The 19,819-nt window shown below is 40.2% G+C and overlaps 1 protein-coding gene across 2 annotated transcripts in view; it reads left to right on the forward strand.

The window, feature by feature from the left end:
• Positions 1-19,819, forward strand: part of ppp2r2bb (protein phosphatase 2, regulatory subunit B, beta b) — an 89,510-nt gene that overhangs the window by 33,941 nt on the left and 35,750 nt on the right. Inside the window, exon 1 of one of the 2 annotated variants that reach the window (XM_017721251.2) lies at positions 4,789-5,349. The exons of the other annotated variant lie outside the window; for it this stretch is intronic. Coding sequence (XP_017576740.1) covers positions 5,280-5,349 — 70 coding nt within the window. The 5' untranslated portion in view covers positions 4,789-5,279. Of the gene's footprint in view, positions 1-4,788; positions 5,350-19,819 lie in introns of those variants that run through there. 2 annotated transcript variants of the gene reach the window in all.

The raw sequence follows: 19,819 nt of genomic DNA on the forward strand, positions 1-19,819 counted from the left end.
GGTCTCTGTAGACCAGAGTACCGTTTCTTTTACATGCAACACAAAATCTTAAGCCTTTAGCTCTTTGCGGTGTATTACACAGCACTAACTGAAAGATACAGTAATAGTATAGCACCTCAGTCCTTACTTATCATGATAACATTACATCACGCTGGATGTTGTTAGTACTTAAAGAATAATGGCTGAATAATGGCAATTTTTATAAACTTTTTTGATGAGAAGCTCCCAGGTGACTTAGCTATGACTATGACTGATAATTTTGCCTTTGACAAAATTAGTCCTGCTTAACTGGATGTAGCGAAGTGCAATATGTGAAATTAGGGGTGTGCGGTACTGCAAAAATATAACGTCACAATACTTTAACCCTCTGGGGTCGACAAACATGCCCACACATCAAATTTAATTTTTCGGTGTTTCTCTATCTTTGCAGTAATACAGCGGCAAAATGCAATTCATGCATTTCCTGAATCAGTAGACTCTGCCCTTTCAATTCCATCTTATCACAAGATCGTACATGACTCACATCCAGAGCTATGAGGCTCTGAAGAGGGGTTTAGATGGACGTCATCTGCCTCTCACAGTTTCTGATTGGTGAATTGTTTGTCCATCCACATTTTGTGTGAAACTGACCAATGAACACTCAGGTCAGTTTTGGAAACCCTTCATTATTCATTCAGTTAACATTGGAGACACATGAAATGATGTGCAGAGCTTACAGCTGAAGTAGCTGCAGCGGTTTTAAAACGTAGCGACGAAGATAACAGAGCATTTTATTGTGAAATATATGGATAACTTGTTGGATGCAAGTGCGTATAAAATATGAAGTTAAGAAGATATGCAATTTTAATAATTTTCTCTTTTTGTATAAAACATTACAATGCCTGGCTAAATACATGGCATTGTTTGTATGTGAGGTTTTGAGGTCCTCTGTATTACCTTGCACATTTACTTCAAATTCAGAACATTTTTCATAGGCTCTTGGCAGCTTTCTTCTGCTAGATGTTGTTTCAGACAGCAAAAAAGAAAATGAAAACAAACCACTACTGAGCATGCAGTAAAAAATGTATTGAAACTCAAAACAATGTTTTTGGCTTTGTAGAATCTTTTCTGTTTGAAGTATCCTAGCAGTTTTGTTTGAAGTATACTGTTACTGATGTAACTCCCCACTACTATAGAGAAAACAGAATTGTTCATTCATTTCAGTTTTGGTAATGATTTGGTTCTGAAGTGCTGATGATTTTGACATAAGAATTCATTATTCATATCATTATATCATGCATTTTTAAAATGTCCTCAAGGGTTGTGCTGTTTTTTTTTCCATATAGCTCATCAGTACTCCAGTCTCAAAAGAAAGAAGAAACTCACAATTAATGTGGAAAATATGGTGGGAAATCAGTACTTGTTTTTCTTAATCCTTTCCATCCCATTTAAATATGTAATACCAGGTTAAAACCTCCATTTAGTGTGCCAAAAGCGTCTTTTGTATTTCTATCGGAATCGGTATCAAGATTATTCGGGGAGGTTTGGCGGGGCGGACTATCTCCTAATTAAATGGATTTGAGCTAGAGAGGATTTCATTCTCCACAGAGCGAAGGCAATAGGATTTGGAGATGTGGGAAGCTGGTGCTGGACAAAGGTAGAGCAGGAACCATGCTCCCTGCTCCAGTGGCCTGCATTATGGTGGGCCAGAGATAATGCCTTTGATTCATTCCGTGTGCAGTTCGTGAGCAGTGTTGTGTTAAATGACCTGTGCACTGCAAGAACATTTCTACATGTGGAGACAAGTGGGGGGGGGGGGGGGGGGGGGGGGGTTGCATTAACGGTAGTTACAGTGAAGTGTCATAGTTGGAGATATTAAAGGAGACCTATTTAACTCTAACTATTTTCTGGGTGGTGGCTTTGTATGCTAATGTCCACTGCTCTCATTAGCTGTCTCATTGAAGGGGGCAGAGAGTGGGTGTGGCATATGACAAAAACTATGACGTTTGCCTTTTTTAAGCTTGTTTGCTCTGAGAGCCCATACAGCTTTGGTTTGCTTTATAAACGATTTGCTTTGTTTGCTCATCTTGCCACTGTTAAAATAATGCTAACTAGCTCTCTGTCGCTGTTTTTAATAATAGCACCAAGCTAACAGTTGTGTATATTTATACTTTGTTGCAGTTAAATCAAACATTCTATCACAAGTTCTCTCTGCGTGCACACTTTTTAAACATGAACCCCAGTTTCCCAACGTATTGAAACGATTTGAGAAAAATTGAGCATGCTTATTCTGGATGATCTGTTATTTTGATGCTTAGTTCAGGAAGAGAGCGTCAGTTTTATCATTGGCAGCCAAGCAAGTTAGAGTTAGTGAGGCTGAGAGCGAAGGAAGAACCGTTCTGTGTATGACGCAAGACTGGACCCAAATACAGCCTTAAATAAAGCTCAACAGTTTGTGTGGAAACTTAAGTGTCTTTTACAGTATGAAATACTACAATTCCAAGCTGTTTAACAGTAAATTAATCCTTCCTACTTTTCTCTCTGGTCTTTTCCCAAAACACTGTTTATCACCTTTTACACGTCGCCATCGGTTTACTTATCGGTCATTGTAGATAACCGATTATATAGCCCTATTGCCCAGGCCTAGTGAGGACAGTATATGGTCCAAATAGCTGACCAAAAGCCTGTTAGCATCACTGAAAAAGAGCCTGCCAAATCAGTGAATAACACATTGAATGTTTACTATATGAAATATTACATCACTGTTTTGCACTGTCTTGTCCATTTGAGATTTTCATATGTAAAGCAGCAGCTGCAACAGTGAAAGTATGAAGGCTGTGTGAGTGGGTGTGGTTATTGGATAGGGCAGATTTCTGCCCACCATCAAGCAGCAAGTCCTAACAGCTTGTTTAATCACATGCTTTCGGTAAAAGGGAAGTATGGCTGAGACCTCATATTTCTGGACAGTAATTTTGACATGTAATGTATATAGTACTGTGCCATATTACCACCCCACCCCCCAATTTGTCATTCACAATCAAAACAGCCATGAAGTAACTTTTAAGTATAAAGAAAGACAGAAAATACACATTTCTAATATTTTATTCATTGTTTAGCATGTCCATCTTTTACCTTTAAAACTGCTTTCAGTTGTTGAATATCTGCAGGTAATCCCAAACACAGTGATGTTGAGATCTGGACTTTGGGGTCCACAGTCCATTGTTCTGAGAACACCAGCACCTTCCTTGTTTAGTTGGCTAATTTTCTTCTTTTTTCTATTTCTTTTTCTCAGCAACTTAGCTGTTCTTGACTGCTACACATCTTTTCAGACCCACGGTGTTGCTTCTTCTCACCGTGCAAGGAAGGACAGAATCACCTATCAATTTTTTTCAGATCTGAAGCAAGAGTGAACTGTTTTTCAAAGATAAAAACTTTAAGCACCTTTTTACTGATAATCTGAAATGAATTTCTTCCACTGAGTTTCCTTTTACTTTCCCCACTGTTCCTTATGAAAGTGGATTAACTAATAGATGCTGTAATTTCCTCAGAAATATCTCCTGAAAATTAATATTTATACTTCATGCTGTTTTGACTGGAATTTAATAAATGAAGGGTGGTCTCTGACTTTTGCAGAGCACTGCATATGAACTTGTGAGGAATGTATGTGCACTTGTATGTGGGAATACTGAGGGAAGAGGAGTGGCCATGCTCAAACAAATATACACCCAGCTCCATTCAGAAGAACGCATACAGTTGCGCATCATCAAACAAGGAGTACTGAATGAGTCATTCTTTTATAGACTCTCTTGCTCTGACTCTCTCACTTGCTCCCTCGCTCTGTCTGCGTTTGTGTTTAACTGACACACAAAACCCAGCCGAATGGCCCAAACTCTTGTGCTGCCTACAGACATACTTTGTTTTTATGTGAGTTTGTAACTGACACACACCCACTAAATTAAACAGGCTGAACTCTGTTATTGCCTGCAGACACACTGTGTATGTGTGTCACATGAGCCCACACCCACATTAAATGGACTGAGCTCTCATAGTTGCCCACAGGCCCACCGTGCACATTTCACTCTCTCTCATCTCTCACACACCATTAAGACGGGCTCTGCTACAGTTGCAGTTGTATTAATAAAAAGGGCTCTGAACCCCCACACTTTGACGCAGACTCGTGTGGGCGGGGTCTGTGCGAGGGCAGAGCTTCTGTCGCAGTGACTTGATGAAAAGGGTGGGGTTTCAGCCGCATTGCCTCTGTGGGAGGGCACAGAGGCTCTATGACAGTAAGGCTGTGAGAGGGGCGGAGCCTCTAGCCAAGGCCATTTCTTGGGTTATTTGTTTTGTTGACACTACGGGGTCCTGCAATGATGTACTGAATGTGTTTTTTATGAATGTATTATTTATTTAATTCTCATCAGTACATTATATTTATTTTTAGTCCTTCGCTATTTATTGTTTGTTATCAATCAATCAACCTGTATATAAATTAACATTTATTAAACGTTTAATCCTGGAAGTATTCAGTCTTTTTCATATTTGCATAACAATAATAAGGAGAGTAGGTGTGAGATCCCCAAGTAGGGTGTTAATTAGTATCCCGAGCAGGGAGTCTGTGGGAGGAGGCGGAGCCTCTGGCTTTGGCTCTATAGGAGGGGCGGAGCCTCTAGCTCTGTGACTTTGAGGAGAGGGCGGAGCGTCTCGCAGTGATTCTGTCGGAGGGGGCGGGGCGTCTCGCAGTGATTCTGTCGGAGGGGGCGGAGCGTCTCGCAGTGATTCTGTCGGAGGGGGCGGAGCGTCTCTCGCAGCGAGACCGGGCGCTGCAGGCTGCGCCACTCCATCGCACGCAGAACGACAGCAAGAAAACCGAGCCACAGCTGCTGAGGCGAAACTCGCCGCTCAAAGTCTCTAAAGTCGGAGGACTGTCCGTGGCAGCTCTTTTCACGCCATGTTTTCCCCTCGTGCCGCTGCTCGCCTCATCGCTGTGTGTCCGTGTCCTCCGTGCATTAATCCGAGTGATTAGACCCGGTTCTGTATCGGCTCCGTGCCTCATTGACACGCCCAGGTTTTGGACACTACGGACCGCTGACCCCCCCCACCCCCGCTTCTCCTTCGCCGTGTACGTTTTGGCTCGGACTTGGTGCTCAAATTAGCAGCGGCTTCTCTCGTCTCTCACCTCCGTGTTGCGTCTTCTTCGCCGGTTCTGTGGGACGATGTCCGCGCGCATCTAAACGGACGGCGGCGGATCATGGATCCCGGTTCTTCCACTTTTCGCTCCCCAACGTAAAACCGCCTTCTCAATGGACGAGGACATAGACACCCGCAAGATCAACAACAGCTTCCTCCGCGACCACAACTATGCAACTGAAGGTACGTCTCGACGAACGCGATCATTTCCGAGCCCCTGCATGCCTCGCGCGTTGATATGCCCGTTTTCAGACGCCGTTGGACAGTCCGGTAAAACTGCGTGACAGAAGCGTAATGACTCGTCTCAGCTTTCAGTTGACCAGTGAGCTTTCTCGAGTTTCTCCATTTACTCTCAGGTGATCTGTCCGAAATGTCCAGAATTCTCGCACCAGGCCAAATATAAAGGCAGCCTGACTAACAGCTTAAGAAGCTTTATGAGCTGCTGGGCTTGTTTCATCACGCCTGTCGCATCTGCTTTTGTGGCGTACAAGAGGCTATAAATACAGTCCGGGACTGCGCGTTATGAATGTAAGTGTCATGGGTGTCAGACGAAACTAAAGGGTTCTCTTGGCCTTTGTGGCATCCTTTAAACTTTGGTATCTGAAAGCAGAGCATTGCTGTTTTTTTCCTTTTTGGTGAAATTGTATATGTTGGTGTGAAAGTTTGGGATTGGAATAGGAAGACACTGATCATGAGTGTTTTTGGCTGATTCCGATCTCTTCCTATTGTGTTTGGGGCAGAAATCTGCTGATTCTGGTGTTGGCTGATTCCAGTCATGCATTCCTTGTTTGGAACATTTTAGTGGGTAATTTCTTTAAGATGTTGTGTATATGTGTATTTCTCTGTTGTTGCCTAGTGTTGTTTTCCAAGACATCTGACATCAGAACTTATGTAAGCTCCGTACTGTATAGACTGTGGATAAGTTATTGTTCGGCAATGCCAATAGACACTGATGGGTGTCACAGAGCTTATGTAAATGATCTTCAGGAGTAGAGCCTAGCATCAATAACTGCATGCAGAGGGGATTGGCGCTAGTAAGAGCTGGGGAGAGAGCGTGAAATAAAAGAGATTATAGCTTGAGAGGAAGGCAGACAGATGTGATGGGATTATAGCTACTAAAATCCAGCACACTCCAGCTCCTAATGGCTCACGCCTGCCCTCTCCTAAAATCCATTTGCCTTGCTCCAAGCCACTCACAGCATATTTCTGCCATGCTTTCTGTAGCTGTTAATGGATCAAGTGCTGTTCAGTAACGCTATTTAACTTGGTCCATCTCAGAACACTGTTGTGTCAGTGGAACATTGTCAGACTGATACACAAACTAATTGAGAGGGGTAGAAAATGGCTTTTTCTTATATCTTGGGTCATAAGTATTTGCTTTGAGCTTAGGGGGGCTGCACTGGTGTGCTAAGAACCTAAACAGAGAAAATGTAGATATTTATGTTTTGGTATTAGATACTCAATACACTTGTTGTTGACATTTTATTAAATAACCTTAACAATGTTGTATTTGCCAAAATTGCAAATAGAGACTCCAGAGTGACTGAGTTCACAGATTTAAAAAGACTGAGACAGTGCATAATCGAACATATACTTAATGTGTTGTCATTTATTTGTAAGTTAATTTTATGCATTTTTTAGATTTTAGAAGGTATTAGAAGACATAATTCTGCAGGATTGGACAATTTGATTGAATTGATGCTGCGTGGGTTCGTTTTTGATGTATTGAAAACTTTAGGAAACACCTTAAAAATAAAGCAGAAGTGTTACTTGTGTCATTGCACATGCAAGTTTCATAGCTGCCATCAGGTGACATGCCATCTACTGAACAAAGATGCTAGACTCTAGCTAGTCTGCTTAAGTGCTGTTCTCACAAAAGCACAAGCCCAGCCCCCACCCCCCGATACTGCACGTCCTAAACGCTCACGTAGTCAGCTCTCCAGGGGACTAAACTGTTAAAGGGTAAGTCAGAATTACACTGCATCCAGACACATCCTTCGCATAAGGTTAAAAATGTTCCTTGTCAATTGAACGACCCTGATTCACCCACTGACCCAGAGACAGGCCCAGCCCACCTGGGGATTAAAATCCCACTGTAGGCTAAGTCTTCTTCCAGGCTCCTATCCTCCCCCAAAGACCTGTTCACTGCTCCCTGCCGACCACACTTGGTGAATTATACAAGTGCTATCCTCCCTCGTCCATCACTGTTGAAGCTACCCCATGACTGCAAAACAGGCAAATTTTCACTTGGGTGAAACAGAGAGATAAGTTAAATGAAGCACCTTTTATAATATGGTATTACTATTGGGAACTGTGACAGAAGCTTTCAGATTGATTGTGTTATGAATATTTGAGAGAGAGAGAGAGCGCGAGAGAGAGAGAGAAAGGGAGAGAGAAAGGGGGCAAGCAGGTGGTAGTTGATTAACTAGTTGGTTTGTTGACTGCTTTCTTGGTAGTCTTTGATTTTGGTTCTTCAATGGTGGAAACGTGAAATCTTTAGAGGTCGAGCCCTGTAATTTTGACAGATCATAATACAATGGACCAAACAAACATTTCAGACACCTTTATTTTCCAGTTCCTTTTACATTTTTGAAGCAAAAGCTGCCCAGTAATAATGAAAATTACAAGTGATCGCAGCTGTGAGAAGGTTTAGCTTCAATAGTTAACCATTAACGCACTGATGCCACTGCATTTTTGACAATCAGATGAATAAATAATGACTTATGCATTTTTAAAGCAGTTTTAATGCGTCAGTGTTTTCCACTGGTACACTCTGGTCCAATAGTCACTGTCAGCATCTTTGTGGAAGGGAGACAGCAACGATCCAAATTTAAACCGTGAAATGAAAACCACAACACAAAGGCACAGATGAAACATAAGCATCTGTAGAAATGTTGACAAAGGCTCACTATTGAAAACCTTTGTGACCTCAGAGCTAGGAAAACCCTACATGCAAATCAAAGGTAATGATATTTAAATAATAGCTTAACAGACGTTGCAGTTTAGCAAAAGCAGAGTCTGAACACAAAGACAATTCTTGGCCATTTAAAATGTTTCTGTATTAACAAAAGATTTCAAAGAAATCTCAAGTAAACAAAAGGACAAGCTTTTACTTTTTGTTTGCATTCACTATTAATGTACTAGAATCTTCCTGCAGTTTGCATGAGTGGAGAAGCTCCATGTAAGAACCACATATAGATGGATGTTTGTGAGCCTTTTATTTTGGAGTTAGTCCTGGGCGAATGGAAGAGGCATGGTTACGCACTTGGAACGCTCTGTCTCTAAGCCGATCTGAGCTCCTTAACAGGCTCATCCCCTCTTCACCAGACGCTTCCTGAAAGTTCATGGGTAAATGGAGCAGGTTCACAGACTCTTGTAGAACATAGAGCAGGACAGACATGTAGCTCAGAAAATGGAAACAATACTTAAGTATTTGAATTCTACTGAGTGTAGGAGAAACCCCAAATCCCCAAATGGACTGAGGCAAATGTTATATGTATACAGTTGTTAAGATTTCAGTGTTTTTTTTTTTTAATCAGCTTTACACATAACATCAACGCACAAATTATTATGTATTTTTTGGTTTGGTAAGAAACATAATATTTAAAGGGAGATCCTATAAGCAAGAGGTCATTACAACATATACTACATCTAAATTTGGACTTCCTTTTACTGACAGATTTTTATTTATCCCTTAGGAGGATTGGTCAGAGATGCTCAAGTGACAATAAGAGTGCATCGAAAATGTTAAGAATCACAAATGAAACGTGCATCAGAAACAAAACTCAGTGCATAAAGGAAACTGGTCTCAGCTCTAGGCTTCTGGGACTTTGCATGTGAAATTTTACTCATCACTGAGCTCCACAAACAAACCACAACTTCCAGTATCTTTGTAAAATGATATGAAACGATGCACTAAAACTGCACGTCTACACTGAAGGCTGGGGTCGTGTAAGTACAGTATTGGGTATCTTGAGAGATGCTCCCCCCATCTCCAACTTCAGCAAAAGACAAAAATAAGACTGTCTTTTGGGACAGTGCAGAAGTTCAAAGGGAAAAGAAGGATGTTTGAAAAATAGACAGAGGGGGATGCTGGAGCGATAGATAAAGTATGCTGAAATATGTTATTAACCAGGGATCTGGCTGACCTAAAAACATTGTGTTTTTTTTTTGTGCAGGCACACATCTCAGAGAGAAACGCTCTTAAAATCCTTACTTTGTGAAGAAGCACGACTCTCAAAAAGAGCAAAAGCAGCTTACTACAAATAAAAGGGTGTACATGAGGGTGTGCCATGTGTTGGATCACCTAGGATTAAGTTAGCATATGTATGTTGGGTTTTGATTGGCATCGGCTCTTCATAATTGTGGGGTGAATATTTATGTGCTGTGCTCACACTGTACATGTTTACTTTCAGTCTGAGACATATGCTTTGGTGGGAATCCCTTTGTCTGTCTCTGCATGGGTTAAATCCCGGTAGAATTTGCCTGTGTTTACAAGAAGCAGCAGGCATTCATCTGCATAATTATTGCATTAATAAGGTCTGGCGGATGCGTGAAGGTGTGTGGATGTTTGCGTATGTATGCCTTTTTCACCAAGTACCATTGTCTTCCATGACTCTCTTCAAATGTCCCAACTATCTAATGGCACTCTCCAATAGCATGATGACTTCTTTTTTTTAGACTAATTGAGCTCATCCTGTAATCTTATTGGCTCCAGATGCTGTCCATTCTGCATTAGGCCCTTAGACCATCAGGTGGAACAGTTTTCTAAGGAATCTCAAAAGCTACAGCCTATTCAAACTGCAGGCTTGATGAACAGATTTTAATTTTGTGGTTCAGAATTGCTTCTTGTCATTTTTTTTTTTTTTCAGATTTAATCGTAGTTTTGTATTGCATTCTTTCCCTTTGAACCACAGTTTTTCTGACTGGTAGCCAATTCTCACACTTCATATCTGTTACATTGAAAGACATTGTTTTTCTGTATGACCATTATGTAAAGATCCACATCTGTTATAGTGGTGATTTAGAATAATAGTCTGAGGAAAAGTACTTGCTTTGTGAATGTTGCCTGTAAACAATAAGTAAATAGAAACCAGGATGAGAGTCACTGGCAAATAGCGGAAAAATTGCTCCTGGTTTCTGGAAGTGCTCTTTGGAAGGTCCCGGTACACCTTATGTGCCCTCCACCTCTTTTTGTCCCAAGGTGGGGGAGGTGATTAAAAAAGTGGTCATTGTTTTAGCATATGCACAAACTGAAAGAACATGCCATTGTTGTCCATTGACAAACAACACAGCATTGTTATATTTTGGCTTTAATTAGAGGTTTAAATTTTATCCTGGACATTTGCAAGCATCCAACAGCTTTTAGCAGCTCAATCATTCTGAAAGTGATAAGTCTACTGAATAATGCTATGCGCAGAAAAACATTCTCATGTGAGGTAACAGTATGATCTGCTTCAAATGGCAGGCTTGGGCTGGCTAGCCAACACTCCAAATCTGGACGCCTGCTCTTTTGCAGAATTAGGAGGCATAACATTGACTTAGAGTGTAGTTATGAATCCTGCCTATTTTCTTTGTTTATTTATTTACGTATTGATTTCTGATCCCATCTGACAGACCTTCTAGGCATTGAGTAGAGTTCACTATGTACTATCTATGGCTTGCTAGAAAACGTTCAGAAAATTTTGTTCATTTGCCACTGATATCAGGTAAAGATGAAATTGACTAAGATACTAGAAGATACTAAAGCTCCCAGTGCCCAGCATGGCCAGACAAATTAAAAATGGAAGTGTGGGCTGTCTTGCAGACTTAAGAGATTATTCATTACCCCAGCACTTGATTATAGATGCCAAGATACACCGTCTCTCCCCAGATACGTTGCCATCTTCGTGCTTGAAGCATGCCTAATGAGGCTGACTAAGCTTCTTCAGCATTTGGAAACCTTACACTTAATCACTAATAGAAGGAAGTTGAAGGTCCATGAGATCTTATTTATTTATTAAGAAACCTATAGTGCTACAGCTTTATCAACATAAAAACAAATGTTTTGAGGGTTACTAGTTGAAGGTGACCCAAAAGTAGTATCATAACCCTTTAGACCTAAAAAGCATCAACTCAAATTTTTAATTTATTTTTACTGATTTACTTGATTTTTTATTTTTTTGCCTTTTTAAACTCTAAGCACTCAATCAGCAGAATGATCATTAGATTACTTAATTACTGATATAATCTACAATTACAGCCACAGTGTCATTGTATGATACAACCAAAATCGTCATGCATGGCCAAGAAGTTCCCTCTTGTTTTGCTGTGTTCTACAGAAATGGGAAACCCTCACTGGTAATCTGATAGTGATACAGTGACCCTGTAGATAAGCACATCTCCTCTCTCAGTGGACCCTTTTGTAATGGCCATCCTCCCTTGATAAACTGGCGCAGATGAGAGGCACACCCTTCAGAACCCTTGACCCTGAGTTAGTGTTACAGTAGTGCGTCTTTGCTGGAGACTGGGTCTGAGGGGGAGGGACAGTGGGGAGGCTGTACTATAAGCAGATTGTGGCCCTCTCGTGCAGGCTCATTAAACCGGATTGCTGATGGCTCTTTCTGACTACCCTTTCTAACTCGCTTCCCCTATGCCCTTCGGCACTATATGACCATCTCTGAATTTTCTAATGGCTTTCAGTGTATATGTGCATGTAGGGGTGGGCGATATGGCAAAAATATATGCTTCAGGACATTTTCACAATACACAATATCCACTGCAGTATTTTGTTCTTCTGAGATTTAATAGTCTGAACAGACAAATTAGAACCTGTTGTGCCACATGTAAAACACACTGTAAGAATAATAAACCTACAACTACAGTGATTTTCTCTGTTTCATAAACGGTACTGAACTGAATTCAGTTAAACAGGCTTAAGTATACTCACTTTTTAGTAAAACATAGTCAATCCTTCTTTAAGTACTGACGATAACCACAATGCACTCAGAAAAGTGACACTACAAAAAAACATTATTATCATGATAAAACATTATTGCCTAGAACTGGGTGATTTGGGAAAAATAGAATAATGCCATGCTTCAAAAAATGTTGATGATACATGTTATATCAATTTTTTTTCAGACGTCTAATCAGTTGAAGCAAAGATAAAATAACCAGTAGTTCTACATTTTATAAAGTAATATTAGAAACACAATTTATTTTCATTGTTTGGCATACTGTGTTGCACCTAATCTAGTTAACCAGCAACCAGCTTTGCTCTCTTTGTAATGAAATGCGCAGTTCATCAGTGTTCCTTACCTATGATATGCATATCTTCAGAAAATCATATTGAAGTGTATTGTGACATAATTTATCATGATAACGATAGATATTGTCACATTGCCAGGCCCTATTTGTATGTATACACTGAATGCCCATCCCTATATGCATGGTATATGACAGCCAAGCTGTTCTTTCTTCATTTCATTTCATGCGACTATCATCCTGATGTTATTCTTCTATGCAGGAGTCTGTCTCACTTATCAGTTAATAAGCAACATTTCTAAAAGCTGCAAAAGTGACACTGTTTGGCTCCGATCATTAAATCAAGTACTGAAAATACTGTAACAAACTATGATTCACTAGTAATTTAAAGCTTGTAAATGAAGGGAATATAATTTTCATGTTTAGAGAGTATTAAAAGCTTGTTTGGAATTACGTGATTGCCACTGATGTGTAATATATTTTTCAGAAATCCCCTTATCTCAACGGATTTGTTAAAATCTCATAAAGATTTTATAAACAAACTGCAAGCTCATTATTGCGCAGTGTAGATGGAACATAGGGAGTGCCTTTCACCTTTTAACTTCAAAGACACAAATCAAGTTATAATTAAGTTATAATCAAGTTATTGAGCACATTAATATTGTTGTCCCGATCTTTGTTGGTGCAGTTCTTCCATACGCGACACTGCTCAGCTAGGGAACAATTTGCCTGTTATTCTTGAGGAGAGGCCTCTAGATGATACCCCCGACATAATGCGCCATTCGAGATGCTTTGCTTGCAAGGAAAGCCTCAACACACAACAAATATGGGACACGATTACTGCGGTTATATATAGCTAGCCTAATCCCTCTCTACATCTAACTCATCGGCTGAGAAGACACATTCAGTCTAACTCTTAACCCAAACCCACAGGGATTGCTCATAGAGCTAGGGCTTGCCCTATTTGTGTGCTAAGCTCCTTCAGCCTAGGGCTTACTTGTTCACTTCAAAGATCAAACATGTACAGTAAAATGTTCATTCTGTGTCAATCGTGCAGGCCTAGCTATAGCATCGCATGATGTAGTAACAAATGCTCATGGTGTTTTGGCCTCTTTTAGGAAATATTCTGAAAGACTGCATCTGACTCCAGGAGCCATGTGCTTTCGGTTGGAGCTCTTTACTCATCTGTTGTCTCTCTGGGTTGTTACAATGAGCTCATTAAAACAAGTACTTTTTATGCCTTGATGGAGAGTGGTGCTGAAGGAGCAGGCTCTGAACCATTAAAGCAAAAGAAATTTCTTTTAATGACTCCATTATCCCCTATATGTGCCCTCAAAAGACTCAGTTGACTTGTAAAGAGCTCACCGTTTATGATCTTAGCAGGGTGTTTAGGGCTTCACAGGACCTAAGGCAATATCTACAAAGAAATCTGCATGGTATATCACAATCATTGAAATAGGCATTTCCCTTTACTTCTGCTAATATGTTCAAAATCTAGTTCAGTTTATAATTAAGATGTACGAAGAAGCATTTTTTTAATTACATGATGACATTTCTTTTCTGCTGGCCACTGATGCAGCGCTTGCTCCCCATGCAGCCTGTGTTACCTTTTTCAATTTCCGATGCTAATGCAATGTCTGCAACCTCCACACTAGAGACTGAAAAATTGAAACAGGGAAGAACTCAGGCTAAATAGGGCCCTGCTGGTTTCAGTCTCTCCACTGCACATACCCACTCAAACTCATTATGCATTTGGCAGCTGCCATGAGAGTCTGGATTGCAGCGGTCAAAACCCATCCAAATGATGCAGGTTCCAACAGCGCAAACCAGGTAATAAGGAGGACCAGCCTAGCATCAGCTGTCCTGACCATAGCATTTGACTTAGTGGAGTCTGACACAACAGAGTCTGGGAAACACCTGTGTTTTGTGCATGCATGTCAGCCCAGCAGCAGACACCCTCTTTAACTCTAGCGTATGGATGCAATAAAGGCACATTAGAGACACAAGCAGCTGCAGATGTTGGCATAATTGAGAAGAACTGTGCCAGTGCACAGGCTGCTGTAGAGAGGACGTTGATGCTGGCTGGGTTATGGACAAGTCCTGGAGAGTTTACATCGAGAGTCATTAATGTGCCCCAGATGTCACATTTATTCTCTCTCTCTCTCTCTCTCTCGCTCTCTCTCACACACCATTTCAGCTTAATAATTACAACTGGCATGGAATATCATGCAGCGTAAACCAAAAGCATTAGCCTGATGTGTAATGTGTAGAAACATTAGATTCTTTTTAAGCATTACATTACATCTGTATAGCAACAGTCATTGCTATGCATAAGGACTGTATGACATGAAACAAAAAAATCATATTTCTATTATATTGCTATATATTCTGATCAAGTATACAGAATTTTGCCACATTGTTTTGACTGATAATCGATAACCATCATTAGTAGGTGATTACCATTAACTGATTACCATTAACTGATAAGACATTACAGAATCAAATCTTATCTTAATTTAGGCATTTTATCTCCAGTTAAGAAGTCTAAACCGACTCAGTCGAAGTCAACAATCAACTGTCATGTCTGTTACATAGCAACCAAACATATGCACAGCTGAAATTGATCAAATAATCAAGATATTTATCCAGATAGCTGCTAGCTACTGTTACAGATGTAGAAAAGGTCAAACAAAACAAAAGACAGATAAACCTGCAGTTAAGAATATTGTGAAAATGGCTCATGAGCGTTATCAGAGTGTTACCACTCTCCAGTTTCAGTTTTCCAAACAGCAGCATGTTCAGGTCTGTCTTCTCATTATTTACCACCATCCCTGAAATACTTTCTGATGAGTTATCATCAACATCAACACACGAAGGTAATAAAAGGGGATGGCGGAGATCATGTCTGCACTGTCTGGCATTTTTAAAATGCTAATACAAAAGAAAAAGACTTCATAAGTCAAAGCACCACTATCAGCGTAGATAAATGTAGCATGAGTATGCTAGCTGTAGTGAATTATGCTGTCTGTTTGATGGCACCTCTGGAGTTTTCTTTAAATTAGGACAGAATTTAGTCTAGTTAGGATATTTCTGTTATACAGTTTTTTTGAGTTAGGATAAGATTATGAACTTAACTGTTATTCTGTAGCAGCTTCGTTCCGTCTCGTGCAGGCTCATTAAATCGGATTGCTGATGGCTCTTTTTGACTACCCTTTCTAACTCCCTCCCCTATGCCCTCCGGCACTATAAGACCATCTCTGACTTTTCTCATAACTTTCAGTGTATATGTGCATGTAAGGGTGGGCAATATGGCAAAAATATAGCTTAGTGCTTCAGGACATTTTCACAATACACAATATCCACTGCAGTATTTAGTTTTTCTGAGACTTAATAGTCTGAACAGACAAATTAGGACAGAACTCTATGTCTCTGTAATACAGCCCCTGGTTTTGTTTAAACCAAGGTGTTGAGAACTCTAATGTATTCATGATTATATTACCAAAAATTAAAAAGCTAATAAAATGATTGCAATGATATGCTACTGAAAGGTCTGTTTTCCAGAGTTCTAAAGTTAGATTTTCCACTCATTACTAGGCCAAGATAAAATGAACAGAAATGCCACGGCCAGAGTTAGCTTTGGCTAAATGTACCTCAGTAGCTTTTTAAAAGCTGTTGTCATCTACATGTCCTTCTATAATTTGTCACACCCATATGTGATTTCCTTACACTGCTATGCAATACACTGTGTCTCCAAAAACATGGATTAAATCAGTTTTGCATCTTGTTTGCAGATGTATGTCTTTATAGCATTAGTACCTTCTTGAAAAGTAGTCAACACACCACTGTTTTTAACAGCACTCTTCATTGTTGTAGTTGACATCCAGCATAAGTAATTGCCAAGGTGCGTTCTTGTGCATAGAGCCCAGAAATGTTCTTCCATTTGAATCATAAACCTGCCTATTCCACTAACAACTGTTATGTAACTAACAATCAGTTATCTTTTTCATTTTAACACATTAAAAACTAGAGATGGCACTGCCCCAATACCAGGAATCAGCATTGCCGGATTGGATATCAGGAAAAAAAGAATGAATCTGATCCAGTAGCTTGACACACTACTTTTTTGATGCTCTTCTTAAATGAAATGCTTCAGTTAAATATGGCTAATTCTAAAGATAGATTTAAAGAAAAGTATTTGGTATGGGCTGATAATCATAGTTACAATTTTCATTGTCCAACCTTTATTTCAAACACTGCTTTTTAGCTTACCTACTAAACCTACTATACATAAAGATGCTATTTTAATATTTAATATATAAATGTCATAACATTTATGGTGTTGGTACTTGGTCCACATAATGTAGAGAGGGAGCATTGTTTACCAACAGCAGGCATTCAATCAATGCCGATCACTGCAAAACACAATTAAGTTAAGCGCTTTTCCAGTAATATAGTTCCCATAGTTTATGTATGCTTAGCGTAAGCCGTCTAGAAGTGAACTTTATATGCGTCTGGTTTGCACTGCACTGTTGTAAACCAGGATCGATTTGGCTGCTCTCTTCCTATCAATGTGGAAGGTTATTTATGTCAAGCGAATCTGACTGGGGCGAATCTCCACTGCTGCAGTGGAACGTGGAGTGCGGCTACAGTCCCTGAGCTCAGCAAAACCCCCCCTTTATATTCACTGCAATTCCCCCAGTCAGCATCCAGCCTCCCCCTTACCCCATACCCACCAGACTAAAGCTTCTGACAAGCCTCTGGCAGGGAACAATGAGGGGCCAGTGCCACAGAGTATGTGCCTGCAGTGAGGAAACTGAAATATGGGGAACCAGGGAATAGCAGTCAGAATGTGTTTAACCTGATGGCATGTTTTTGATATAGTGGTTCTCTGAGGGTCAATTTGCGGTTGGGAAAGCTGCAATGCAGTGCAAGTTTGTAAACATACAAGCAGTAGAGCTTGTCTACAGATAGAGCTTAGCCAACAGATTTGCCACGAATATGGAAAAAGAGAATGAAAATATGTGTACACTTGAATCAGTTACACTCAGATCAGAAAAATGGAGCTCAGCAAGAGGTCTCATGTTTCTGTTTGTGGCAGTGAAGCTAAGTACGTCGTCCTCCGCTCTGACTTGGGGAAGGAGACATCACCTGTTATACCAGCGAACATTTCAGATAGGATTTGGAGATCAGTTGAAGATTTATTAACTTGAGAACTCTCTCGTTCATGCGGCCTCATTATCATTTTTCTTTGATCAGTTCATTTTATCAAATCAAATTTATTTGTATAGTGCTTTTTACAATGGATGTTGTCACAAACAGTTTTACTCTATAGAAAAAGGAGGGGTTACTAAAAGATCAAATTTCAGCCTTGCTGTTTCATTCCAGCCTATCTGTATTGAATAGTTATTTAAATACAATCAGAAGATCTTGGCTCATGTTAGTTGCAGTATAAAATAATATCACCTACATACAATTGATGAACATTCATCATTTTAGGAGCCAAATGCACTTTTTAATTTAATAAAGTTGTATATGCATTTTGAGCCTTTCCACTCATACTGGCTCGGACCTCAGTCTAACTCATCTCTATTTTTGGTAGCTCAACTCAGACCTTGCAGTGCTTGCTTTAGGCTTGTGGCCTTTCTGACAGCAGACAGTGGGTGGGCAAAGAACTCTGACCAAACTGTCTGCTGCTCTAGCTCCCTCCTAGCAGACATGTAATCTCTCTGGATCATTAGACGGGGAAGACGGGCCTGGTTGTTATTGACTGGGCCTCGGTAAGCACTGCTGCCAAGGCAAACACCCCCCGGCCACTCCATCAGATTTATTCATGAAAAGAAATATTTTAGCTTCAGCCCCAGGAGGCACGTTCATTATTCCCAAAGAAAATCCTCCTCTGCATGATGCGCTCAGCACAGTGAGCGAGGGAGCGAGTAGTGTTCTTTGAAAGGGGGGGGGGGGTGTTCACCAAAACACAGTTATACCTTTAAATATTTGCTGCTTGCTATATTTTATTGTCTGCATTAACATTCAGCACAGCTTTGTTCAGACACAGCAGTATTCTAGGTTTTCACAAATTTAATGCCAGGGTTAGTTTTAGTAGCATGTTTTATAGAGAATTGCATTTCTCTGTGCGTTTATCTTCCTTCCTCGGAATGTTGGATATATAAAACGTGGATGTTGGATATAGTTTTGTTTAGGAATGCACTTCTGGGAATCAGTGCTATTTGTGTACATTTCTGTTGATGCTGATACATAAAACAAAATGTATAAATTGGCACTACATCCATCTGTATTTGCATTGGAGGGAGTTAGGGTTTTCTGTAGAGTTATAAGTGCAGTAAAATAAATTAAATACTGACATTTTAGCACGTAATCGCCTAAACATGAGTACAGTAAATACATCATCAAACTCAGCAATGCCGATATTCCTTTTTTAAAGTAATTACTGCCAGATACTAATGTGATTCCGATGTCATTGTGCATCCCTAGTTTTGGTGTGCTGTTGGGTTCAAGACATAAGCAGACAATGAAAATAGACCTCTCTTAGGATTTAATGTCCTGCATCATGTTCTGTATCACAGATGCGGAAAATCAGATTGCAAGATTGACCTTCACCTCAGGAGCTGAGATCCATATCCAAAACGCTGTATTATTCCTCTTTAACTAGAGGCATGTGTTTTACTGTTGTTTTCTCACTAAAAGAAACTGTGTATTCTAAATGATCCATTAGCAATGAAATGCTCGTTTTAAGTTAACAGCTAAAGTTAATGTGTCCAAAAAGGAATTACAGTTTAATGCTGTGCTATATGAGCTTCAACTGCTTTGAGTGAAACAATGAATTAGCGCATGTATTGATTGCCCTGTACTGATGTGCTATCTCGCCTTGACAATTGAATACCATTTTAAACCAAACAATGGATTTGTTTGAAGTTGTGCCTATGGTGGTGTGCTACATGGCTGCAGGCTAAAAGGGATTGGTTATTTATAACCACAGGAGGGAATTATGGGTGTTGTGTTATGTTGTCGGTCACCGAATGCAAGATTAGCAGGGCTGTCTAAGCCACTTAGTGCACCAGGTCAGTATGGCCCAGAACAGGAGGTAGCGGTGGGAAACCTCTGTGACACTGTACGCCTTGTGCTTTAGCCATTACTGGCATTGACCATCAGTGGATGGTATTAGCCTGAACCCATGGTGGTCCAGTAGGTTGGGTTCAGAAGCAGACATGTGCTGTTTATGTAATGATGACATTTTTGGTGGTCTTCCGGGTCTTGAATGTTTGTTAGAAGTCCCATTTCTCTATATATTCTCTGTATCTGTTTTTTTTTCTTTTGATTTTCCCCTCCCTTATGCAAGTGGATTATCTTAAATCCACTATTTGTAGAACCATCTCCTGAAAAATGAACG

This window comes from Pygocentrus nattereri, chromosome 16, assembly GCF_015220715.1.
Source record: "Pygocentrus nattereri isolate fPygNat1 chromosome 16, fPygNat1.pri, whole genome shotgun sequence".
NCBI lineage: Eukaryota > Metazoa > Chordata > Actinopteri > Characiformes > Serrasalmidae > Pygocentrus > Pygocentrus nattereri.